The sequence below is a fragment of the Rhinoderma darwinii genome, chromosome 1 (assembly GCF_050947455.1).
Source record: "Rhinoderma darwinii isolate aRhiDar2 chromosome 1, aRhiDar2.hap1, whole genome shotgun sequence".
In the NCBI taxonomy this organism is placed as follows: domain Eukaryota; kingdom Metazoa; phylum Chordata; class Amphibia; order Anura; family Rhinodermatidae; genus Rhinoderma; species Rhinoderma darwinii.
This window is the reverse complement of record NC_134687.1, coordinates 241,145,014-241,172,753: the sequence shown is the minus strand read 5'-3', so window position 1 is coordinate 241,172,753 and position 27,740 is coordinate 241,145,014. Positions and strand designations below refer to the sequence as shown.

The 27,740-nt window shown below is 42.4% G+C and overlaps 1 protein-coding gene across 1 annotated transcript in view; it reads left to right on the top strand.

Moving 5' to 3' along the window:
• Positions 1 to 27,455, top strand: part of CIST1 (colon, intestine and stomach enriched 1) — a 211,569-nt gene extending 184,114 nt beyond the window's left edge. Inside the window, exons 5-7 of the mRNA XM_075850052.1 lie at positions 11,502 to 11,582; positions 22,824 to 22,978; positions 27,235 to 27,455. Of these exons, the coding sequence (XP_075706167.1) occupies positions 11,502 to 11,582; positions 22,824 to 22,978; positions 27,235 to 27,282 (284 nt within the window). The 3' untranslated portion in view covers positions 27,283 to 27,455. The remainder of the gene's footprint in view (positions 1 to 11,501; positions 11,583 to 22,823; positions 22,979 to 27,234) is intronic.
• The last annotated feature ends 285 nt before the right edge of the window (positions 27,456 to 27,740 follow it).

Below are 27,740 nucleotides of genomic sequence, written 5' to 3'. Positions count from 1 at the left end.
TTGCGAGTGAGGTCCGTAAGGGGCTTAGCAATGACCGAGAAGTTAGCAATAAATCTCCTGTAATAATTAGCGAACCCCAAAAAACACTGTAACGCCTTCAGGGAGGCAGGTTGGACCCATTCCGCCACAGCCTGAACCTTGGCGGGGTCCATGCGGAATTCATGAGGAGTGAGGATTTGACCCAAAAATGGAATCTCCTGTACCCCAAACACACATTTTTCGGTTTTGGCAAACAGTTTGTTTTCCCGAAGGACCTGGAGCACCTTCCTGACATGCTCAATGTGGGAAGACCAGTCCTTGGAAAACACCAGTATGTCATCAAGGTACGCTACCAGAAATATCCCCAGGTAATTTCTCAAAATCTCATTTATGAAATTCTGGAAGACCGCAGGGGCATTACACAACTCAAAGGGCATGACGAGGTATTCAAAATGGCCTTCGGGCGTGTTAAACGCAGTCTTCCACTCATCCCCCTCTTTGATGCGAATAAGGTTATACGCCCCCCGTAGATCCAATTTAGAAAACCATTGGGCCCCCTGAACCTGATTAAAGAGATCAGGAATCAAGGGAAGGGGATACTGGTTCCTTACCGTGACCTTATTCAGGCTACGGTAGTCAATGCATGGCCTAAGACCACCATCCTTCTTCCCTACGAAGAAGAAGCCAGCACCTACCGGAGAAGAAGAGGGACGAATGTAACCCTTGGCCAGGGATTCCTGGATATACACTCTCATGGCTTCACGTTCGGGACAAGAAAGATTAAATATCCTACCCTTAGGAAGCTTAGCTCCTGGTACCAATTCGATAGCGCAATCGTATTCTCTATGAGGAGGTAACACTTCGGAGGCCTCCTTAGAGAAAACATCAGCGAAGTCCTGAACAAACTCGGGTAGCGTATTCGCCTCCTTAGGGGGAGAAATAGAATTAACAGAAAAACATGACGTACAACATTCATTACCCCATTTGGTTAGCTCCCCAGTATTCCAGTCAAACGTGGGATTATGCAACTGCAACCAGGGAAGACCTAGAACCAAATCGTACGATAATCCCTGCATCAACAGTACAGAGCATTGCTCCAAATGCATGGAGCCAACAAGGAGTTCAAAAACAGGGGTATGCTGTGTAAAATAACCATTAGCAAGAGGAGTGGAGTCGATACCCACTACCAGGACAGGTTTAGGCAAATCAATCAGAGGCATAGAAAGAGACATAGCAAATTCCACAGACATGATATTAGTAGAGGACCCTGAATCCACGAAGGCACTGCCGGTAGCAGACCTACCACCAAAAGAGACCTGAAAGGGAAGCAAGATCTTAGTACGTTTCCTATTTACGGGAAATACCTGTGCGCCCAAGTGACCTCCCCGATGATCACTTAGACGCGGAAGTTCTCTGGCTGCAATCTTACGCTTAGGACAGTTGTTCACTTGATGCTTGTCGTCCCCACAGTAGAAGCAGAGACAATTCTTCCTGCAGAATTCTCTACGTTGTTGGGGGGACATGGAGGCCCCGAGTTGCATAGGTATCTCTGAATCTTTCGGGGAGGAACGAAGCAACGGAGCTTCGGGAGGCATCATGGGGGAGTCGGAGGAGAAAACACATAAACGTTCACGTTGTCGTTCCCTGAGACGTCGGTCAAGTCGTACCGCTAAAGCCATAACCTGGTCTAGGGAGTCAGAAGAGGGATAGCTAACTAGCAGGTCTTTCAGGGCATTCGACAGACCTAACCTAAACTGGCACCTTAAGGCAGGGTCATTCCACCGAGAAGCTACGCACCACTTCCGAAAGTCAGAGCAATACTCCTCAACAGGTCTCTTACCCTGACTTAAGGTCACCAGCTGACTCTCGGCAAAGGCAGTCCTGTCAGTCTCGTCATAAATAAGTCCTAGAGCAGAAAAAAAACAATCAACGGAGGAAAGTTCAGGGGCGTCAGGAGCCAAGGAGAAGGCCCACTCTTGGGGCCCTTCCTGGAGCCGGGACATAATTATACCCACCCGCTGGCTCTCAGAACCTGAGGAATGAGGCTTTAAACGAAAGTAAAGCCTACAACTCTCCCGAAAGGAGAAAAAAACCCTCCGGTCCCCTGAGAACCGGTCGGGCAACTTGAGGTGGGGTTCAAGAGGTGCGGTGAGGGGAACTACCAAGGTAGCATCAGACTGGTTGACCCTCTGAGCCAGGGCCTGGACTTGTAGGGAGAGACCCTGCATTTGCTGAGCCAGGGTCTCACGGGGATCCATAGTGGTGTCAGTGACCAGGGTAGACTAGGTATGGGCTGGTTATTATGTAATGGCGGGGGGTAGGGAGACAGACAAGTGAGCCCTAATCTACCCGCCACTCTGTCCCTGCCTACTTGCAACGACCCGCCCTAGGCGACGGGGTACAACTGGGCGGCGGTCCCTGCGCTCAGTAAGTGCACGACAAACATACAAAGGAACACAAGCAAGGAAAAGGGGCAGTTGCCCACGGCAACACCGTGAGCAACCAGAGTGGTGAACGAGCCGAGTCAAGCCTGGAGTGTGCGAGGTACAAAACGAAGAGCAGAAGAGTAGTCGGTAAGCCAGGGTCTGTATGGAGCAGGATCAAAAATAGCAGGAGCTGTAGCTGGGCCAGGAACCACAAGAAAAGAATAACCAGCACAGAGGGACAGGAAGTGCAGGCTTAAATAGACCGAGGGCGGGAGCTAGCTGAGTCTGGCCAGGTTACGATAGGCTCTCCCACTCCTAAGCCTGCCAGCCACAGTGGTGGAAGCAGGAGTCAGTCTCAGGGATGTAGCCTCAGGTGCTGACTGATTAATTCTAGGAGTTAACCCCGAAGCTGTGCCTGGCAGATCCTTTACAGTATGGCGGTATAATTCAATAACAGTATGGCGGTATAATTCAATTACAGTAAGGTGGTACTTAGTCTCAGTAAAAATACATCATGTTGGGCGACCTAGGCGCTGCACCCCCAGTGCCTAGTGGTAAATACGGCCCTGACTGTATGGTGCTATTATTCATTCACTATATGGTGGCATTATTCGGTCTCGGTATGGTGGAATTAATCAGTCACTATATGGCGGTAATATTCAGTCAGTGTATGGTGGTATTATTCAGTCAGTGTATGGTGGTATTATTCAGTCACTGTATGGAGGTATTATGCAGTCACTGTATGGAGGTATTATTCAGTCACTGTATAGAGGTATTATTCAGTCACTGTATAGAGGTATTATTCAGTCAGTGTATGGAGATATTATTCAGTCACTGTATGGAGGTATTATTCAGTCAGTGTATGGGGGTATTATTCAGTCACTGTATGGTGGTATTATTCAGTCACCGTATGGCGGTATTATTCAGTCACCGTATGGTGGTATTATTCAGTCACTGTATAGTGATATTATTCAGTCACTATATGGTGGTATTATTCAGTCACTGTATGGTGGTATTATTCAGTCAGTATATGGTGGTATTATTCAGTCAGTGTATGGTGGTATTATTCAGTCACTGTATGGTGGTATTATTTAGTCACTGTATGGTGGTATTATTCAGTCAGTGTATGGTGGTATTATTCAGTCACTGTATGGTGGTATTATTCAGTCAGTATATGGTGATATTATTCAGTCAGTGTATGGTGGTATTATTCAGTCACTGTATGGTGGTATTATTTAGTCACTGTATGGTGGTATTATTCAGTCAGTGTATGGTGGTATTATTCAGTCACTGTATGGTGGTATTATTCAGTCACTGTATGGTGGTATTATTCAGTCAGTGTATGGTGGTATTATTCAGTCACTGTATGGTGGTATTATTCCGTCACTGCATGGTGGTATTATTCCGTCACTGCATGGTGGTATTATTCAGTCACTCTATGGTGGTATTATTCAGTCACTGTATGGTGGTATTATTCAGTCACTGTATAGAGGTATTATTCATTCACTGTATAGAGGTATTATTCAGTCAGTGTATGGTGGTATTATTCAGTCAGTGTATGGAGGTATTATTCAGTCAGTGTATGGAGGTATTATTCAGTCACTGTATGGAGGTATTATTCAGTCACTGCATGGTGGTAATATTCAGTCACCGTATGGTGGTATTATTCAGTCACCGTATGGTGATATTATTCAGTCAGTGTATGGTGGTATTATTCAGTCACTGTATGGTGGTATTATTTAGTCACTGTATGGTGGTATTATTCAGTCAGTGTATGGTGGTATTATTCAGTCACTGTATGGTGGTATTATTCAGTCACTGTATGGTGGTATTATTCAGTCAGTGTATGGTGGTATTATTCAGTCACTGTATGGTGGTATTATTCCGTCACTGCATGGTGGTATTATTCCGTCACTGCATGGTGGTATTATTCAGTCACTCTATGGTGGTATTATTCAGTCACTGTATGGAGGTATTATTCAGTCACTGTATAGAGGTATTATTCATTCACTGTATAGAGGTATTATTCAGTCAGTGTATGGTGGTATTATTCAGTCAGTGTATGGAGGTATTATTCAGTCAGTGTATGGAGGTATTATTCAGTCACTGTATGGAGGTATTATTCAGTCACTGCATGGTGGTAATATTCAGTCACCGTATGGTGGTATTATTCAGTCACTGTATGGTGGTATTATTCAGTCACTGTATAGTGATATTATTCAGTCACTGTATGGTGGTATTTTTCAGTCACTGTATGGTGGTATTATTCAGTCAGTGTATGGTGGTATTATTCAGTCAGTGTATGGTGGTATTATGTTAGAAGAATTTTCCATACTTATCAATAATGATTCAAGTTTTCATCCCAATAAGAGTTTTATTCTCATCGATGAGGAGACTGTATGTCTAACTACATTCCATAAGCACAGGTTTATATACACATATCAATGCATATTGCAGTACAGACAAACTGAAAAACCGTTTGTGGCTTTCCTGTCACATGAAATGTTACACTTCAAAATGAGATTAGGCCACGTTGGACTTCCTCTGGAGATTGCAATCTTTATTAAGAAGTCCAACCGCTTCACACACTTAAAGAAAGACTGTAATTTAACTCTTTGTCAACTAAAGCATTTTCTGAGAACCCTGCATGCACATTTAATATCTATTATATGAAGTAAGAATAAATTTAAAATAAAACTTTTCTAAAATTCCCTCCTCTTATAAATTTATCAAGACATGTTCTGTAAGATTATCCAGGACAGGTTCTCTGGTTCTCTTCTTTTGAATCTCTTGGCACATTGTCTTTTTCACTGAGGTCTCAATTAATCTTTGGATCAATCCTCTTATGCAGAGTGTCACATCGACAAACAGTCAATATACTGGCAACAACGGCAATGGTTATGAGTACAGATGTTACCAGGCCAGTCCATTTTCCAAACTATCCCTCAATCCATGAGGTGAAGATGTCATTTATTCTGGAGTTTTCCTCCAAGCTCTTCGGACAGGGAATTGAGTTCTTCCATTGCCTTGGTAATACTGTCATCAGGAGCTGTATTATTGGTAATAAAAGTACAACAGAAGATACAAACATTTTGCAGACACCCTCTCTAGTATGGTGGTATCATTCAGTCAGTGTATGGTGGTATTATTTAGTCACTGTATGGTAGTATTATTCAGTCACTGCATGGTGGTAATATTCAGTCACTGTATGGTGGTTTTATTCATTCAGTGTATGGTGGAATTATTCAGTCAGTGTATGGTGGTATTATTCAGTCAGTGTATGGTGGTATTATTCAGTCAGTGTATGGTGGTATTATTTAGTCACTGTATGGTAGTGTTATTCATTCACTGTATAGAGGTATTATACAGTCATCATATTGTGGTATTATCTAGTCACCGTATGTTGGTATTATTTAGTCATAGTGGTAATATTTAGGCATTGTATTATTATTATTTTGGGTAGGGCTAATCTATGTTTGCAGATTCCAGATTCTGGTACAACATAGTGTGCCCTGTATATCCTAGTAGAACACATGGGTTTTGGGGAACACAGTCCACACCACTGAACACCAGGACCAAGCTGTGCACTAGGCCTCAAGGGCAAGTGTCAATTTTAATGAGCGGCACTAATATTTATTAATCGCGTCACTGATAACAATTATTTTTACATCACAATTCCAGAGCAATTATAAACAAAGGTTTTATCATTGATCTTCTCCTTTTCTAACACTGACCAAATATCATTATATTTGGTCAGAAACTAGCGAATCATGATGCTAATTGGCTAAAGTAAATAGGCCTTTAATGGGGGCATATTCAGGCTTAGTGCCTAGGGCAGCGTAAGCTGTAAATATGGCCCTGATTATATACCCTTTGACAGACCAATATTGATATCTGAAAGAGGGATCTTAGTGGCTGTTCACACACACACACACACACACACACACACACACACACACACACACACACACACACACACACACACACAGATATTTAGTTACGATATAACAAATTTGTACATTATTAATTGGTTCCTATCTTTTGTGAGCTCCATTTCTTATATTATAGCTGTCGACTAGACCTTGGTGATATAGGCCTATTTTAGTACATAATTAACAGTGGACATGTACTTCTATAAATAGTTGAAGAGATGGACCCCAAGAATGATTTCCTCTGGTGAAAGGAAATCGGCCCCCCAAGAAAGGAAATCCCCCCTCACCCAGCTACAATTGCCCAGGAGGTTATCAATTAGCTAGGTCTGAGAAATGTGGAAATTTTTCAACCTATGGAAATTTGCGTCCATCATTTAAGAAACAACCACTATTGTACATATAAATCCCCATTTTTTTATTCTAATTATGCACTCTCTCTCATAAACGTTTGCAAATTGGGCTATTATTTAAAGAGTAAATGTGCTTTCTAAAAACTTTTGATGAGTCATAAAGACACATCAGAAGCTTTGATTGGTGGAGTCCGGGTGCTGAGACACCGACCGTTGCTGAAACAAAGGTGGAGAAATGCTTAGCTGAGCCCCCTGCATCTTCAGCTGTGATTGGCTCTTCTTGTTAGGCTGAAGATAGTTGACATAGAGTTTGTATGTAAGCCGTCTTCATCCTAACAAGAAGCATCGATCACAGCTGAAGATGCAGGGGGCTCAGCTGAGTGCTTCTATACCTTAATTTCAGCTATCCTGGGTGTTTCAACACTGTGACCCCCACCGATCAAAACTTCTAATATGTCTCTACGACTTATCAAAACTTTTAGGAAAGTACAGTTTCTCTTTAACCATGTATTTTAATAGAACTAGATGATGAATTCAATTTATAAATTCTTGCTGCTATATTTTCCAGAATAAAATTGTACCTTCAGGGTATGTCCATGCAGGATGGATACGCTGCAGATTTTCCATCCCGGAAAATCTGCTGCAGCGTATCCACAGTTTTCCTTTAGTAAAACCACAATACAATCCGCTCCAAATGGTGCTACAGATCTGCTTTTTCTGTGCAGCAGAAATCACTGTGGAGTAAAATTTGCGGGAGTACAGCGGATTTGCTGCGTTTCTACAATATAAACTCTGTAAAATCCACAACACATCATTGGTTGCGGATTTTAAGGTCCCCATGCAAGTATATAGGGAAAATAAGCAGTAACTCCGTGGCTATTCCACAACATAAATTGACATGCTCCAAATTCAAATTCTGCACATAGGTCAATTTCCACATGTATTCTTAGCATATTTTTTCTGCAGCGTGTGGATGAGATTTGTTCAAGTCTCATTCACTTTGGTGCTTATACTCTTAAAGCGTAACTGTAATTTATTTATTTATAGAACTGCTGCCGACGTTATTGTCCATATATGGACAGTGACAGTGAAGACGGGAGAAGTGCTGGAGTCCCCAGGCAGAGCATCAGCTGATGCTTTGCTCGGGGGGCTCCAGTACTACTGCCGACGTCATTGTCCATATATGGACAGTGACAGTGACGTTGGCAGAAGTGCTGGAGTCCCCAGGCAGAGCAAAAGCTGTTGCACTGCCCGGGGACTCCAGCCCTGCTCCCAACGTCACTGTCCATATAGGTCAGTGACTTCAGGGGTTTCCTATCGCTGGAGTTCCCAAGCAGAGCATCAGTTCGGGGACTCCAGTACTGCTGACGATGTCACTGTCCATATATGGACAGTGACATTGGCAGAAGTGCTGGAGTCCCCAGAGCCAGTGGCGGATTAAGTAGACCATGGGCCCTGGGCTGTTACCCAAACTTGGGCCCCCCTTCCTCACCGCCGCCCTTCCGCGCCGTAACTATTTTTAACACTACCTTTTTGGGCAAGCATTAACAGTGTTACGATTTCTCTTGTCACACTGTGCAGGGACACAACCTCCTGACACGGGGAATTGTCTATCAGTCCTGGACTGCAGAAATACTTTTTGTGAAATACAAGGATTCCTATAATAAACATGTCAGGAGAGGTGACAGATTCTCTATAAATCTAGTGACTCACAGAAGACGACGTCTCAGATTCTAGTAGTTTTTTTCCTCTTTTCTTCTCCATCCGGTCCAGCGCTCATGACGACTTCTCCCGGCCATGACTCATTTCTGCAGAATTTGCCACTCAGACGTCTCCTCACTTTTCCAACATTTCCACACCTATAAACGAAAATAAAGTTATCATGGTGCCACATACTGTGCCCCTAAATATAATAGCACCAAACACTGCGCGCCTGAATATAATAATACCACACACACCACATACACACAGCCCCCTGTACATAGTGCCACACACATAGCCCCTGTAGATATTACACACCCCCATAGATATCGCCATACACAGCCCCTTCTATATATCACACATCCCCCCCCGTAGAGAGCGTTACACACAGCCCCCCTGTAGAGAGCGCCACACAGCCCTCCCCCTCTTGTAAATAGCACCAAAAAGCCCCCCCCCCCCTTTAAAGAGCGCCACACACATACCACTGTGGATAGCACTACACAGCCCCCCCTTGTATATAGTGCCACACAGCGCTCCCCCTTGTATATAGTGCCACACAGCGCTCCCCCTTGTATATAGTGCCACACAGCGCTCCCCCTTGTATATAGTGCCACACAGCGCTCCCCCTTGTATATAGTGCCACACAGCGCTCCCCCTTGTATATAGTGCCACACAGCGCTCCCCCTTGTATATAGTGCCACAGGGTTATGTACACATTTAAAAACTTTATATTATATATATATATATATATATATATATATATATATATATATTAGTATGTGTGTGTATCAGTGTGATTGATTGATTTTATTAAAAAATATTTTTACTTTTTGAGATACAGGTGCTTTGTTTCTGACAGGATCAGTGACACGCAGGATCCACCTCAAATCTATCACATCTAAGATTATAATTTAGCGCTGGGCCCGTTTCACTGATCCCGTCAGTCCTGCTGACCTGACGGATACAGGATACAAAGCAGCTGTATCTCAAAAAGTGAAAATATTTTTTAATAAAACGTAATTACAAAGTTGCACCAAACACACATTTTTATTAAAAAAAAATAAAACCGACGTGATTTTTGCCGTAGACAATGCAGGTTTAGTTTTTTATCGTTTTTATACACACCTTTTTTGCAATTTTAGAATTTTTATTCATAGTTTGAAAATAATAGTAAAAAAATAAGCTTTTTTACGTTTCAGCTATTTATATTTTTTTGGTAATATAGTTTTACCCTAAAATAGACCTTTTATTTGTAATCGTCATTGTTTACCGTAAATTTTTATATATTACATGTCTATATTAGGGTAATTGGGTCAGCGCTGGCGTTACAACAATGATTGGCGGGGGGGAAACGTTTTTTTTGGGGTGGGTATTTTATGTGTATTTATTATGAAATTGTTTTTTGCACTTTACTTTACAATTTTTTTATTACTGTGGTCTGATCCTCAAAGGTAAAAAAAGACCTTTGGGGAACTTTATATATTTTTTTTCTTTTACACCATGTTTATCCACTGTAACTGGGGCTGCACAGCAGCCCCAGTTACTGGGGAAATCAGCCCTCTCATAGTGACGATTGTCACTAATAGGGCTGTGCTAGGTCTAGTTAGACCCAGCAACAGTCTGCCACTAACGGCACCTGGCGATCATGTGACCAGTCACATGATCACCGGGAGGAATAGAGACAGCGCCGCTGCTGCTGCCTCTATTCCTGTACACAGCGCACATTCAGCGCTGTGTACAAGTCATCAGAGAAGACAGAAGCAGTGAAAGCTGCTTCTATCTTCTCCTCAGGGTCCCCGGCAGTCACTGACAGCCGGAGACCCGACATTCAGCTGCCCGATCGTGCGGGCAGCAAGTTAAAACCCGAGCTGTAGAAAGTCTATGGCTCGGGTTTTAACGACCCGTTCCTGACCGCTGGCCGTAAAAATACAGCCAGCGGTCGGGAACCAGTTGGGCAGGAGGTTAAGCCAACTAACCTCAGTGCCGGTGACCGCCCGCCCGGCTTTTCTCTTGCTGCTTTGGAGTAACAGAACAGCCGTCCGTCGCTGTTCTGTTACTCAATGGCGGCGGCCCGCACTTGTCAGGGAGGCGTGTCCTACCCCTTTCCCGGCCAATTCCCTGCTCCTCCTCATCTTCAGCAGTTAGAAGCTCGAGCGCGCTGAGTATATTTATAAGATGATGTGCGGTTCGGGCTGCCATGGGCCCCCTGGAAGCCTCGGGCCCCGGGCGGCCGCCCGAATCGCCCATATGATAATCCGCCACTGCCCAGAGCATCAGTTCGGGGACTCTGTACTGCTGACGATGTCACTGTCCATATATGGACAGTGACGTTGGCAGAAGTGCTGGAGTCCCCAGGCAGAGCATCAGCTGATGCTCTGCTCGGGAACTCCAGCGATAGGAAACCCCTGAATTGACCAAATATGTATGTTGGGAACAGTGCTGGAGTCCCGAGCAAAGTGCTAGCTGATGCTCTGCTTGGGACTCAAGCAATAGACAATGTATGGTGGAATTATTCAGTCAGTGTATGGTGGTATTATTCAGTCAGTTTATGGTGGTATTATTCAATCAGTGTAGGGTGGTATTATTCAGTCACTGTATGGTGGTATTATTCAGTCACTGTATGGTGGTATTATTCAGTCACTGTATGGTGGTATTATTCAGTCACTGTATGGTGGTATTATTCAGTCAGTGTATGGTGGAATTATTCAGTCAGTGTATGGTGGAATTATTCAGTCAGTGTATTGTGGCATTATTCAGTTAGTGTATGGTGATATTATTCAGTCAGTGTATGGTGGTATTATTTATACATATTAATAAGATCCCCTCTAGGACTTATTTTTTCCAAGCTGAACAAGCCCAATTTCTCTAGCCTTTCATTGTAAGTGACACCTCCCATCCCATTTAATAATCTCGTTGCCCGACTTTGAACCCTCTCCAGTTCTCCTATATCCTTTTTACAATGTCCAAAACTGAATTCCATATTCAAGATGTGGCCTTACAAGGGGATTATAGAGGGGTAATATAACATTTGATTTAAAGGTTTTTATTTCTTTTTATACACCCTAAAAACCTATTTGCCTTAGAAGCTGCTGCTCACCCTGCTATCTCCACAGGTGGTACACATGCTACTGAAATAACAGCTTCAACAACCAATTTTACAACCCTGCACACAAATAGGACAGAAACTTCTAACGGTAAGTGAAAACTCAAACTGCTGGCTCTTTTACCTGTATGCCATTTTTTCCTCCATAGCCCATTTTGAGGCGTTTTGGGAGCCATTTTTTGCTGCATTTTTATACACTTTTTATTGTCAAAAACGCTGTGGACAGATGCCTACATACAGTAGTGTTAAATAAAAAATAGCAGTCCAACATCATTAACCTGATAAATCATTGTTTTTGGTAGAAGTGATATTTATACATAGCAAATAATTTACTTGTAAGTGTAGTAGAGTAACAAAACCAGAGCCAACAATTAGGAAATGCGTGCCGCTCATTCTGAGTAATTGAATCATTCATTGAAAGGGGCTTGTTCAAAATAATAGCAGTGAAGAGTTAAATTGGTGAAGTTATTCATTCTATAGAATAACAGGGGTCAATTTTGGCCCTTATTTACAGTATGAAGGTGGCAAATGTTGCACATGTTGGTTATAGTGCATTTCCTCCTGAAATAATGGGGAAAATGGGTTGTTCCAGACATTGTTCTGATGAAAAACGTACTTTGATTAAAAACTTGATTGGAGAGGGAAAAACATATAGAGAAGTGCAGCAAATCATAGGCTGGTCAGCTAATATGATCTCAAATGCCTTGAAGTGGAAACTAAAACCTGAAAGACGCAGAAGGAAGCAGGGAACTACTGCTCAAATGGATCGAAGAGTAGCCAAAATGGCAAAGGCTCAGACAATGATCACCTCCAGAAAGATCAAAGAAGATCTGAAGTTACCAGTGAGTACTTCTACAATCAGAAGACAATTAAGTGAAGCCAAGTTACCAGCAAGAACTCCCTGCAGACTCCCGTTGTTCAAAAAAAGACGCCCTGAATAGGTTAAAATTTGCCAATCAACACATTGACTGGCCCAAAGATAAATAGCGCAACATTTTGTGGACTGATGAAAGCAAAATTGTTCTTTTAGGGTCTAGTAGCCACAGACAGTATGTCAGACAACCCTCGAACACTGAATTCAAGCCACAGTACACTGTGAAGACAGTAAAACATGGTGCTGCAAAAATCATGATATGGGATGTTTCTCATACCATGGTGTTGGGCCTATTTATCACATACAAAGGATCATGGATCAGTTTAAATATATCAAAATACCTGAGGAGATCATGTTGCCCTATGCCAAAGAAGAAATGCCCTTGAAATGGGTATTTCAACACGACAATAACCCAAAACACACCAGTAAGCGAACAACATCTTGGTTACAGACAAACAGGATTGAGGTAATGGACTGGCCAGCCCAAGCCCCTGACCTCAATCCCATTGAGAACTTGCTTAACCCCTTCATGACTGAGCCTGTTTTGGCCTTCAGGACGAAGCCGATTTTTTAAATCTGACGTGTCACTTTATGTGGTAATAACTCTGGAATGCTTTTACCTAACCAAGCGATTCTGAGATTGTTTTCTCGTGACATATTGTACTTTATGTTAGTGAAAAAATTTGGTCGATAAATTCAATATTTATTTGTGAAAAACATCAAAATTTAGAGAAAATTTGCAAAAATTACAATTTTTCTAAATTTCAATCTATCTGCTTGGAAGACACATAGTATTACCACACAAAATACTTGTTTATATTTCCCATATGTCTACTTTATATTTGCATCGTTTTTGGAACATGCTTTTATTTTTCTAGGACGTTACAAGGCTTAGAACTTTAGCAGCAATTTCTCATATTTTCAAGAAAATTTCAAAAGCCTATTTTTTCAGGGACCAGTTCAGTTCTGAAGTGGCTTTGAGGGCCCTATATATTAGAAAGTCCCCATAAATCACCCCATTTTGAAAACGGCACCCCTCAAAGTATTCAAAACAGCATTCAGAAAGTGTTTTAACCCTTTAGGCGTTTCACAGGAATTAAAGCAATGTAGACGTGAAATTTACAAATTTCATTTTTTTTTGCCAAAATTCATATGCAATCCATTTTTTTCTGAAACACAGAAGGTTTTTTTCCAAGAAATGCAACTGAATATTTAATGCACAGATTCTGCACTTTTTAGAAATATCCCACATGTGGCTGTAGTGTGCTAATGGACTGAAGCACAGGCCTCAGAAGAGAAGGAACACCTAAGGGATTTTGGGGCCTCCTTTTTTTAGAATATATTTTAGGCACCATGTCAGGTTTGAAGAGTTCTTGTGCTGCCGATACAGTAAAAACAGAGAAAACGTGACCCCATTTTGGAAACTGCACCCCTCAAAGAATCTTTCTAGGGGTATAGTTAGCATTTTGACCCCACAGTTGTTTTGCAAAATGTATTTGAATTAGTGTGTGAATATGAAAATCTACTTTTTTTCTGGAAAAACATAGAAATTTTAAATTTTTACAAGGAATAAAGGAGAAAAAGCACCACTACATTTGTAAAGCAATTTCTCCCGATTACGGCAATACCACATATGTGGTAATACACTGCTGTTTGGACCCACAGCAAGGCTCAGAAGAGAAGGAGCGTCATTTGGATTTTGGAGCACAGATTTTGCTGGAATAGTTTTCAGTGCCATGTCGCATTTGCAATGCCCTGGAGCGACCAAAACAGTGGAAACCCCCAAAAAGTGACCCCATTTTGGAAACTGGACCCCCTAAGGAATCTTTCTAGGGGTATAGTTAGCATTTTGACCCCAGAGTTGTTTTGAAAAATTTATTTGAATTAGTGTGTGAATATGAAAATCTACTTTTTTTCTTGAAAAACATAGACATTTTTAATTTTTACAAGGAATAAAGGAGAAAAAGCACCACTACATTTGTAAAGCAATTTCTCCCAATTACGGCAATACCACATATGTGGTAATACACTGCTGTTTGGACCCACAGCAGGGCTCAGAAGAGAAGGAGCGTCATTTGGATTTTGGAGCACGGATTTTGCTGGAATAGTTTTCAGTGACATTTTGCATTTGCAATGCCCTGGAGGGACCAAAACAGTGGAAACCCCCCAAAAGTGACCCCATTTTGGAAACTGAACCCCTCAAGGAATTTTTTCTACGGGTGTGATCAATTTTTTAACCCCAGAATTTTTTTGCAGAATCTTGTGGATATCTGGAATGAAAAAGAGCATTTAAAAATTGTTCACAACTGCTTCATTCATAGGACAGAGTTTTCAGACACAGAGCATGCAAGTGAAGAAAAGCACCTAAACATTTATTGGCCCATTTGTACCGAGTTCAGAGATACCCCCAAAGTGGTCGAAATATGTTGTGTGGACACATGGCAGTGCAGGGAAGTGAAGCAGAAGCCTTAGTTTTTCAGGACTCAAGTTTTGCATGAGACTCTGAGCCCCCATAATGATGGGAAACCCCCATAAATGGCCCCATTTTGATAACTACACCCCTTTAAGAATTTTTCTCGGTGTGCAATAACATTTTTGACCATACATTTTTTTTTTGCAGAATCTTGTCGAAATCTGGCGTGAAAAAAACTATTTTCAATTTTTTCACCAATGTTTCATTTATAGGACAGATTGTTCAGAGCATGCAAGTGAGCAACATTTATTGGTCCATTTGTACCGAGTTCAGAGTTACCCCCAAAGTGGTCCAAATATGTTGCATGGGCACATGGCAATGCCTGGAATTGAAGGAGCAGCCTTTGATTTTCAGGGCCCAAGTTTTGCATGATTGGTTCAACGGCTCCATTTGATATTTGAAGAGACTCTGAGCCCCCATAATGATGGGAAACACCCATAAATGACCCCATTTCGAATACTACACCCCTCAAGGAATTTATCTAGGGGTGTCATCACTTTTTTGACCACACAATTTTTTTGCAGAATCTTGTGGAAATGTGGCGTGAAAAAGAACATTTTCAATTTTTTTCACAAATGCTTCATTTATAGGACAGATTTTTCAGACACAGAGCATGCAAGTGAAGAAAAGCACCTCAACATTTATCAGGCTATTTCGAGTTTAGAAATACCCCCAACTTGGCCCTAATCTGCTGTTGCTGGAAATATGGCAGGGCCAGAAAGTATTGGAACACCACAAGGATTTTGAGGCGTTATTTTACTTGGATGATTTTTGGGCACATGTCATGTTTGCATAGGCCTAAAAAATTGTGCAGATACTACACGGTATTACAAATCCTAGGTATTCATCTAGGGGTATAATGGGTATTTTTAGTTTTGTTATGGAGGGGATGTTCAATTTTTAAATGGTGAAATGGTTATGGTAAGGCGCTGTAATTTTAAATGAAAGGGACGATAATTATAATTGAAAGGGGCAGATACAAATTTAATTTAGAAATCCAGAGAGGTGTGCTATATCCGGAAGCACTCCTTTATACATAGTCCAGGGTGGGTGGGACAGGTGTTACACTGGTATGTCGTGTCTCTTCTTATGTCTCTTTTGGCATAGACACGACACCTTTTCTGGGGGCGCTTTTTTTTTCTGTGGACGGCACTTCACCAGGAAAGTGCTGTCCTGGAACTATTCTGGGGACATCACTGCTTGCAGAGATAGAACTTTCCCCTACCTCTGCCACATTCCCAAAGAGAAGGGATTTGATTACCTTCTCCTGGTACTCCAAGTATGTCCCCTCCTGACCAGTGCTCCTGTATATTACAAAGGAGTTGTACAATGCCATTTGGACAAAGTGCACCGCCAATTTTTTGTACCAAATTTTTGATTTCCGCATGGCATTGTACAGCTTGAGCATCTGGTCAGAAAGGTCCACTCCCCCCATGTATTTGTTATAGACCTGGATTCAGACAGGCGGTGACGTGGTGGTGGGTGTTGCACCACGCACAGGGACAAGGGAGCAGGTGGCGTCATGAATGGATGTTAGCATTAGGACATCCTTCTTGTCCCTGAATTTTAAAAAAAGGACCCCTTCACTATGGAGTGCCCTGCTCTCTCCACGCTGCAGGGGTTGACTGAGAAGGGATATGGGAGCTGTCTCTGGTTTTTGCAGACCGTCCCACACGCCACTGTTTTTTGCTCTGCCAGGCATTTGAACAGGGGTACACTTGTATACCAGTTGTCCATATACAAGTGGTACCCCTGATTAAACAGTGGGTGCAGGAGGTCCCAGACAATCTTCCCAGTTGTGGTCAGGACAGGTGGGCAGTTTGGGGGCTCAATCTGACTGTCCCTTCCCTCATATATTCTAAAAGTATGTGTGTAGCCCGACTCCGACTCACACAACTTATAGATCTTGATGACATACCTGGCACGTTTGTTGGGCAAATACTGCCGCCTGAACTTCACCCTTCCTTTGAAATGCACCAGGGACTCGTCAATGGCAATTTCTCTTGATGGGGTATAGGACGATGCAAATGTTTGGGCCAAATGGGAAATAAGGGGTCTAATTTTATAGAGTCGATCGAAATTTGGGTCATTCTGGGGGGGGGGGGCACTGGGAATAATCATTGAAATGCAAAATTTTTGGGATTGCCTCAAAACGAGCCCTGGGCATTGTGGTGCGGTATAAGGGACAGTGGTACAGACTATCGGTGGATCAATAGGCCCTCACAGATGGCTTCTTCGTTAGGCCCATATTTAGGACCAATCCCCAGTACTGAAGCATTTCTGCTTTGTCGGTGGGATGCCACCTGTATGGCCGGGCATAAAAACTACCAGGGTTGACCGCAATGAATTGTTGAGCACAGAGATTAGTTTGCTCAACAATATTTTCCACAACGCTGTCCGAAAAAAAGAGCTGGAAAAACTCAATTTCGGACAGTCCTGATGTCTGGACTTGGACCCCTGCAGCAGCAGTAAAGTCCGGTACTTGGGGGTGTAGGAGGTTGGGGGCAACCAATTGGGTTCAGGTGCAGGTGTAACCTGAACACTAACCCTCCTGCGACTGCGAGGAGGTTCTTCGGGGTCGCTTGAGGAGGAGGACAGCACAAATGCGGACCCAGGATCACTCGCAGTATCAGTGTCCGATGCGAGCATCTCATACGCCTCCTCAGCACTAAAGGTTTTGCGGGCCATTTTTATTATTTTTACTAAAGTGTATATGTGGACTTGTATACTAAAGTGCACTGGGGGGTCGAGTGGGGGCTCATTTGAAACCTCTTTTTAATATGAAAAGAATTACGCTATCGATTTTGAGCTGAGATATTTAACTTTAAAGTTACCATCTTCATTATCGGCTACTGCTGGTATTAGCATTACCTAAAAAGTACAGCGGGGGTAAAATCCTAAATGTGTGTGGGCACATGTGCGTGTGTGAGCTTGGGAATGTTACATCCAGGTGACTTTAAATTACGTATTATTACAATCGGCCTCAGCGATACAAAATGGACCTACACTACGATTGTTACATGATTTCATGTGTACACATTTCGGTAGTCGCTTTTTCATTTCAGAGAGCGCTAATTCGGAGAGTAATTTTCATTTTTGTACATTTCTATTGTCCTATCACAAAATGCATTTGACCGGAAAGGATTACTTTATTAATGAAGAAAGGGTATGGCGAAGAAAAAAATAAGATCCTATCGAGAAGTAGCGGCTTTATTCAATGCCGCTTATCCTATCCGTGATCCAATTTCATTGTCAACTGTTAAAAGAACTGTTAATCGTTTCGAAATAACCGGTTCAATTAAAGACGCACCAAGATCCGGAAGACCCAAACATGCTAGTAATGATGAAAAAGCTTTTAGATGTTCTGCTCACTGTACATGATAATCCTCATACATCTGTCTCGAGTGGAGCACAACAAGCGACTACCGAAATGTGTACACATGAAATCATGTTACAATCGTAGACAAGGTCCATTTTGTATCGCCGAGGCTGATTGTAATAATACGTAATTTAAAGTCTCCTTGATGTGACATTCCCGATCTCACACACACACATGTACACGCGCCCACACACATTTATGATTTTACCCGCTCGGTACATTTTGGGTAATGCTAACACCGGCAGTAGCTGATAATGAAGATGATAACTTTAACGTTAAATATCTCAGCGAAAAAAATCGTTTGCAGCATCGTTTTTGCATTGAAAATAGCTTTCAAATGAGCCCCCACTCGATCCCCCTTGCCATTTAAGATTTTGCTGCCCCCGCCCACCCCACCGCCCGATTGGGGTGGGGTGTTTCTTTTTGGCGTTAACTGGTAGATTTTATGGCCCCATTAAATCCCACCAAATTTCAACCCTCTATCTTGAGCCATTCAAAAGTTATGAGGGTGTTCCGGAACTTTTGATGTGCACTATATATGCATTTTTTAAAAATTTTACACTTTTGATAAATAAAACCATTTTTTATGAAAAAAAAATGTTATTATTTTTCTTATGTGAAAACTCTGTAAAAAACTTTATTTGACTTCAATTAAGAATTTTTTTAGTCCTACTAGGGGACTTCACAAAGCGATCGTTTGATCGGTTCTATAATACTTTGGTATACTTTGAATCCAAATCATTATTGCTTGTCAGTGTAAAACTGACAGGCAACTTATTAGGCTCTGGCACGGCCTATTAGACATACAGCCATGGCAGGCCTGGGGGCCTTTGTTAGGCCCCCAGCTGCCGTGGCAACGTATAGACAGAAGGAGCCCCATACCACTGTCAAACTACTTAAATGCAGTTGTTGCTATTGACCGCAGCATTTAAGGGGGTTAAATTGCACTAAGCTCCCACAGCAATTGCATGGGCACAGCTCCTGTGCCTGCGAGATCAGAATGGCCTGTGACAACTAAACACTGCCTATGAGGTATATGCACATCATTCTGTATTAAGGGGTTAATAGGGGCTGTTTGAAGACGATTCTGACATTTAGCACACCTACATGTATTGTCTTTACATATACAGAACCAATTTTAAAAAAATGAATATTTAATTTGCAAGCTTTATATGGTGTATGCATAACATAAAACTCTGCAACATGGTCTATGCATTCACATACCTATTTTAAAAGAAAATGTAAATGACATGCAAGGCTATGTTCACATCATGTACACCATCAAATGTCAAACATATTGATAAGGGTGGACTCACATGTGACAGATTTTGATTAAAAATAAGTTACATTCACCTGAATGAAAGTACAGAAATTAATGGGGTTGCTGCAAAAACAACCCCATTAAAATACTGCAAATTCACCCTAATTCACCCAACATATGCCAAAGAGTGCCCTTTTGCTATTCGTTTCAACGGCATGCGTTGACATCCTTTTTCTACCACTGCAAAAAATTAGCTGATCGTTCCGGGTCCCGCTCTCAACACCCCCATCAAATAGCTGATTTTGCCAGGTGAAGACTCGGCCAGGAGTAGAATTCTCCACGAGAGAATTGCGGCCCCATTCATTTCTATGGGGCCATGCACACGATCGTAGTTTTTACGGTCTGTGCATGGCCCGGGAGCCCGCACCGCAGAAAGAACGGACATGTCTTATTACGGCCGTCTTCTGCGGTCCAGGCTCATTGAAAATAATGGCCGCGGCCATGTGCATTGCCCGCGATTTGCGGGCGGCTTGCGGCTGACAGTCCACTGCCGGCTGACCCGAAAATCACGGCCGTGCACATGACTACGGTCTTGTGCATGAGGCCTTAGATGGACGACCGTCCTTTTTTGATACTAGAACAGCTAGAGTCCGCCAGAACGGGAACCTCTCATAAAAAGTGACTTTTTGTTCTAGCTCATAGAGGGAGGGCCCCAAGCTGGAGATCCCATCTATAATGTCCATATGTACTAATAGGGTATATGGTCAGGGGTTCATGAGAAAACCACTTTAAGGCTGGAGTCACACAGCGTTTTTTTTTTTTTGTTTTTTTTTAAAGGTATGCGGACAGATGTTACCTGTTTAAAGTCTATAGTAAAATATAGTAAAGAAAGCCTACATAGCATTTTGCCTTTTCGCCATTTTTGTGTCAGTTTTGTAGCGTTTTTGGGTTCAATAGCGTTTTTATCAAAACGCAGATTACACTAGGTATTGTGGTTTGTTTACTGCAATTTCCATAGGCTTCGCTATGGAACTTCTAAAATACCAAGAAAAAATGCATGTACAAAATGTTTCAAAATAAATAACGGTACCAAAAACGCATGTAAAAAGAATTTAATTAAAAACGCTTTTGTTTGTGTGTGAAGGAGGGCTAAAACAGAATATAAAAAAAAATAGGATTTATTTTTTTCATCTGCTGTTTCTTTTTCCCTAAATAAGACCTACAAAATTAATTGGATATCAGCTCCAATTTAAAAAAAAGAAGCAAACATTTTAAGTTCGACTAATAAATACAAAAATTAATTCAAAGTTAATCCATTTTGATGGTTGGATTTGTCAGTAGCATAACTACAGTAGAGGTAGAGGTCTCCTAATATAGATACCCTGTCATGGACACAGATTTTGTCTCTCATGTTCAGCATGTCCATCAGCTTCACAATCCCTTTGCTTCCTAAGGGTATGTGCACACGACCTCTTTTCAGACGTAATGAAGGCGTTTTACGCCTCGAATTACGCCTGAAAAGACGGCTCCAATACGTCGGCAAACATCTGACCATTGCTTGCAATGGGTCTTACGATGTTTTGTTCAGACGAGGTGTAATTTTCCGCCTGCGTCAAAGAAGTGCAGGACACTTCTTGGGACGTTTTTGGAGCCGTTTTTCATTGACTCCTATGAAAACCAGCTCCAATTACGACCGTAAAAGATGCTGCAAAAAACGCGAGTACATGCAATTACGTCTAAAATTCAGGAGCTGTTTTTGCCTGACAACAGCTCCGTAATTTCAGACGTATTTTGCGTTGTCGTGTGAACATACCCTAAGGCTGGGCCATCAGATCAGTGTGCTAAAACCTGAAAAAAGCGTGGCGGTCAAAACAGTGTCTGGGAGTGTCTATTCATTGTAGTGTTAATTACTGACATATCTCAATACACTTTCAGATGAGCACAATCGGAGTAAGTTGACACGTAGCGTAAATACTGCAGATTTAGTTGCGGAAAATCCACAATACAGTAGCAGCAAAGTGGATGAGATTTGAACAAAACTCATCCACACGCTGCGTAAAAGATGAGCGGAAAAAAACGCTCACAAATTAACCTGTGTCAATTGTATTTTCGTAATTGATTATTTTTTGTTGTTAAAACTCGCAACAGTTAGCAGATGTTGCGATTTTTGCGGCGGAAATGCTGTGACTCCACCACAAAAATCACAACTCTGAAAAAAGAAACCCTTCTACTTACCCAGAATTCTGTACTTCTTCGTCCAAGCCAGCCTCCTTGGATGACGTTACATACCATGTGACCACTGCAGCCAATCACAGGCTGCAGTGGTCACATGGGATGGACCGTCATTCCAGGAGGCCGGACTGCAGGACGGCAGAGGGACGCGTCGCCATGGCTACTTAAGTATGACACTTTTTTTTTTTCAAGTGCAGTTTTCCTCAGAGGACATTCTGGACGCAATGCTGCACCACAATTTGGTGCGTTTTCTTTCGGCTAGGGATCCCTGTGACAACCAGGGCGGATACGCTGTGTGCTTTTACGCAGCGTATCCACCCTGTGTGAACCTTCCCTAGGGGTGCATTTTGCTCCGGTATTACGGACGCAACATCTAAACCAGTGTTAGGGTATGTTCACACGGCCGTAAATGGCCCGAAAAACGGCTGAAAAATCGGAAGCAGAGCACCTCCAAACATCTGCCCATTGATTTCAATGGGGAAAATGGTGTTCTGTTTCGACAGGGCGTTTTTAACGTGGCCGTTTTTCAAAACGGCCGCGTAAACAAAACGGCCGCGAAAAAGAAGTGCATGTCACTTCTTCAGCCGTTTTTGGAGCCGTTTTTCATAGAGTCTATAGAAAAAAATGCTCCAAAAACGCCTGTTAAAAACTCAGCGAAAAACGCGACTTTGAATAAAAAACGGCTGAAAATGAGGAGCTGTTTTCCCTTGAAAACAGCTTCGTATTTTCAGACGTTTTGGATTTTGTGTGTGCACATACCCTAAGAGTACTATAGGTTTCTATTGTGCTCTTACTCCTGTTCTGATGAACCATTGGAGTTCTGGGTGTTGCAAAACATTAAATCAGATATTTGCAAAAGTATATTTAGGTGGAGTACCTCTTTTTCTCTCTATTAAAATTGCAGTAGGTTAATGCAAACGCTAGAGGGCAGTAATGCACAAGTATTAAAACAAATGCAAGTGTGGAACATGTTTTTTCCACAAAGTGCTCAAATATAAGTGCTTTTATTTTTTTTACCAACTTCTGTTCCAGGAGGTATAATATTTGCATTATTACACTATATGTTTATCGCTGCATGTGTGTGTATTTATTTGTTTATTTATTTTTTTTTAGACCCCCAGGCTTCCATGGGCCTGTCAGATAATCCGGGCCTGATTGCTGTTTTGTGTATATTTATATCTATTCTCTGCATTGCTCTTGTGGTGACCGCTGTGAGGTTCTGCCAGAAACCTAATCCAGAATTTCAGAAACTGGATGAGGTCCCAATGGTAAGGAGACAAACTGTTATTATAAAAAAAAAAAACCTGAAAGGGGTTTATGAAAATGTTGTTACCAGCACGTGTCAGTATCAGGCTGGGTTTACACAGGATATCACTTATGCGGTTTTGTAAAGAATCAGTTCTAAGAATTTGTGAACACTTCCTTGAACTGTTTGTTCAAAAGAAGAAAAAAATATTTCACAGTAAGGGCTTGTCCACACGTAAAACAGAAACGCTATGTTCACACAGAGTTTTTTGCAGGGGGAATTTTTGCCTCAAAGTTCCGTTTGGAAGTTTGAGGCAGATTTTCCTCTCCCTGCTGGCCGATTTTCGCCGAAATACGCTTTCTCTGCCTCCCATTGAATGGGAGGTCAGAGGCGTAAACGCCCAAAGATAGGGCATGTCGCTATTTTTTCCCGCGAGGCGGTTTTATCGCTCGCAGGAAAAAGACGCCTCCGCCTCCCTTTGAAATCAATGGGAGGCATTTTCGGGCCATTTTTGACGAGTTTTTGGGCGCGGCTTCCGCGTCAAAAAACTCTGTGTGAACATAGCCTAATTCCGCAGAAACTAACAGAAATTCCGCTGCGGAAAAAACACACAATTTCCTGCGTTTTTTACTGCAGAAAATGGTGCAGATTTTGCTGCGTTTTTTTCAATATTGGGAGATGGTGATATCGCCTCTGAAAAATGCAGCAATTTAGTCGACTTTCCGCAGCAGGAATTGGCATTCTGCGGTACGAAAAATAAAAACCGCAGGTGAATTTCTGCTCGGAAATTTTACGCAGCGTGTGGATGAGATTTGTTCAATTTCACCCACTTTGCTGCTACTGTATTCTGCTGCCCATTTCTGTTGGCAATTCCGGACGTAAAATACGCAGCAATTCCGCTACGTGTGGACAAGCCCTAAAAGCTACACACACAGCCATGGAAAAAAACAAAAGATTTATTTTTTGCTAGATGAACGGTCTGCCAAACATGTTCCGCAGGCGTTTGCAACTCTATGCCTTTTACAGTGGCGTACGTCTGCAACTGACTCTCCGACAAAAAAAATAATAAGAACGTATAAACTGTATATTTTTTTTTTCTGTGAAGTTTTCAATAGACTTTTCAATGCAGTTGGGACTTTGGAATCCCGACGTATATAAAGCAAATATATTATGGCAAAATAGTCCTCTTTTGAAATACATTTGGCTATTTAAGTCTTTGGGCATCAAATGTCAAACGTGCACTACAGACGTGGTAACACACTGGCTAGTACAGGTGTTCTCTAGCGAAAGACCCCTCTATGATGTCCAAATGCCCTAAAAAGACATATAGAAAGGGGCTGTCTCTATAGTGATTGTCTCATCATGCCAACCCTTTTGTAGATGATGTGTTAATGCCAGCAGCATGGGCGTAACTAAAGGCCCATGGGCCCCGATGCAAGAGTTCCAATTGCCCCCCCCCCCCCGCAAACTTCTCATGGCCGATGGTCCACAGCTTTCAGCTGCATCGCTGGGTCTCCTAAGTGACCCAACAATGCAGTACTATCAGCCTGGGGCATCGCTAAGGACTTAAAATGTCAGGGGAAATAGCCCCAATACATATGTGTCCACCCCAAAAAAATGTATGTACAGGAGAAAGCATATCTATAGCACTACGACCCTATCAACTGTGGATAGGATTAGATACAGTGGCTCAGCAGACAGTATCACACATGATAGGATTAGATACACAGCTCAGCAGATATTATCACACATGATAGGATTAGATACAACGGCCCAGCAGACAGTATCACACATGATAGAATTAGATACAACGGCACGACAGACAGTATCACACATGATAGGATTCGATATAAGGCCCAGCAGACAGTAACAAACATGATAGGATTAGATATAAGGCCCAGCAAACAGTTTCACACATGATGGGATTAGATGCACAGATCAGCAGACAGTGTCACACATTATAGGATTATATACAGTGGCTCAGCAGTCAGTATTACACATGATAGGATTAGAGATAGGGCCCAGCAGACAGTATCACACATGATGGGATTCGATATAGTAGCTCAGCAGACAGTTTCACACATGATTGGATTAGATATAGGGCCCAGCAGACAGTATCACACATGATTTGATTAGATACATTGGCTCAGCAGACAGTATCACACATGATAGGATTAGATAAAGTAGCTCAGCAGACAGTATCACACATGATAGGATTAGATATAGGGCCCAGCTCGCTGACATTGCGGCTCCAGCGCTGGACCCAGGAAAGGTAGAATAATAATTGTTTTGCTTCTTTATGTGTAACTAATTATTTTGTGCGTTTGTGTTTTTTTACAAGTTCGGTTGTTGGACTACGTCTGATTCGAGGACTACTTCAATGACAGCATTTTTTTATTCTCAATAAAATGGTTAATGGGGGTTGTGTTTTTTTCTTACAATAAATTTTTTTTTTCTATGTGCTTGTATTTTTTTAAACTTTATTATTACCACCTTAGTAATGGCCGCTGGCTGATTGACAACCTCCATTACTAAAGTGGGGCTTAATGTTAGCAGGTGCAGAGGCTAACCCTAACCCTCATTATTACCCCGGTACCCACCGCCACCAGGGGTACTGGGAAGAGTCGGGTACGAACCAGTACCCGAGCATCTGTAGTGACGGTCAGGCACTGGGGCGGCCGCATGCTGGTAGTACTAGGCTGGGGAAGGCCAAAAACAGTGGCCCTTCCCACCCTGGTAATGCTAGGCTGCTGCGTTATATCTGGCTGGTTATGAAAATTGGGGGGGACCCCACATCATTCTTTCCAATTATTTTTTATTTTATTTTTTTTAAATGACGTGGGATCCCCCCCATTTTTCATAACCAGCCAGATACAATAAAGCAGCAGCAGCCTAGCATCACCAGGGTGGGAAGGGCCACTGTTTCTGGCCTGTCCCTGCCTGATAATACCATCCTGCGGCTATCACTACAGATGTTCAGGTACTGGATCGTACCCGGCTCTTCCCAGCACCCCTGGTGGCGGTGGGTACCGGGGTAATAATGGGGGCTAGTGTTAGCCTCTGCACCGGCTAACACTAAGCCCCGCCTTAGCAATGGATGCTGTCAATCAGCCGGCGGCCATTACGAAGGCGGTAGTAATATAGTTTAAAAAAAAACACAAAGTCATAGAAAAAATATTTTATTGAAAGAAAAAAAAAAAAACACACAACCCTGATTAACCATTTTATTGATAATAAAAAAAAGACGTCATCGAAGTAGTCCTGGAATCCGACATAGTCCAACGACCAAACCTGTAAGAAAACACACAAAAATCAATTAGTAACACATGTGTTAGGCTTAGATACAGGACTCATGTGTGATATGGGCCCTCTAAGCCTGCTACATCGTAGGGTTAAAGGGGTTGTCCAGTCCCTAAACATTGATGGCTCCTCAGGATATGCCATCAATAGCTGATGTGTCAGGGTCCGTCTCCCGGGAGCCGGAGAATCAGCTGTTTTGAAAGGGCCACAGCACTCGTACGACAGCTGCTTCCCCTTCATTTCTCTTATTCGCTCACACTGTGAATTGCCGACACGGATTCACAGTGTGAGCAAGTGACCGGAATGAAGGGGAAGCAGCTGTCATACGAGTGCTGCGGCCCCTTCAAAACAGCTGATTGGCCGGCTCCCGGGAGTCGGACCCCGCCAATCAGCTTCAGCAGACAAGGATATTAATCTTACCCTCCTCTTCAGCCGCGGCGGAAGTTCTGTTTTGACTCTATCCGGGATCACGATGTTGTGCGCGGCGCATAGCGTTGTGACGTCATGCGCTGTGCACAGCGCTGTGACGTCAGGACCTCCACTGCGCTCCGGAACCAGGAAGGTAAGTACTGTCAGTTACTATAGTAACAGGGGCCCACGGCCGGAGTTACTATAGTAAATTTTTATTGATGTGGTGCAGGGGGGGGCGCGTGCCCCCTGGCTTCGGGGCCCGGTCGCAATTGCGACCGCTGCGACCCCTATAGCTACGCCACTGGCCGGCAGGATGATCATCTTCTATTATTTGGGTATACTTCAGAAGGACCACAGAAATGTAGCATGCTGTTCTTTGTTAGTGGCTCGCCACTTTAATATAGTAAAGTTACCATTCAGCCCCAATTTCGTACTAAAAGTATATTCCACACAATTTTATGTAATATATATTATTTGTCATGATAATGTTTTTTAGCATTATCATTTATCATTTGTTCAACGTTCGTTTAAACTTATATGAACATATTTTGTTTTTGTTTTTTACAGAATGGCATGAATGAAGAAGCTCCATTTGCCCGATACCCCCCAAAATAATAGAACTAAATGGATATTCGTATGACCACTTGTTTGTGTTATGCAAAGACTCATTATTTCTTTAGAACACAGCTATGGGTTTTTTAACTACATATTTGTTTCTGCCTATTGCATTCTCACAAGAAAGACGTTTAGTGTAATTTTATTCATGTTGTCAGTATAATAAATCTAACAATACACCATTTAGATGTACACAGCTTTTGTTTAACAATAGATGCAAAGAGTATAAAAAGTCAAAGCAGCAAGAACCTAGAGATGGCCTGGAAATGGGCCCTTGCGGTGTTTATCTCCTCTCTGGTTTACCATAATGTCTTCCTACTTGGCTGGCATCTTCTTGCTTGAGCTTTCTGTTGGGCCATCATTTCTCTCTTCTTACCAGCTGCTTTTCCAGAACTTTTTGTCTGAATTCCAGTCACCAGGGGAATGGTGGCTACAGAAGTATACCGCAGAAAAGGCTT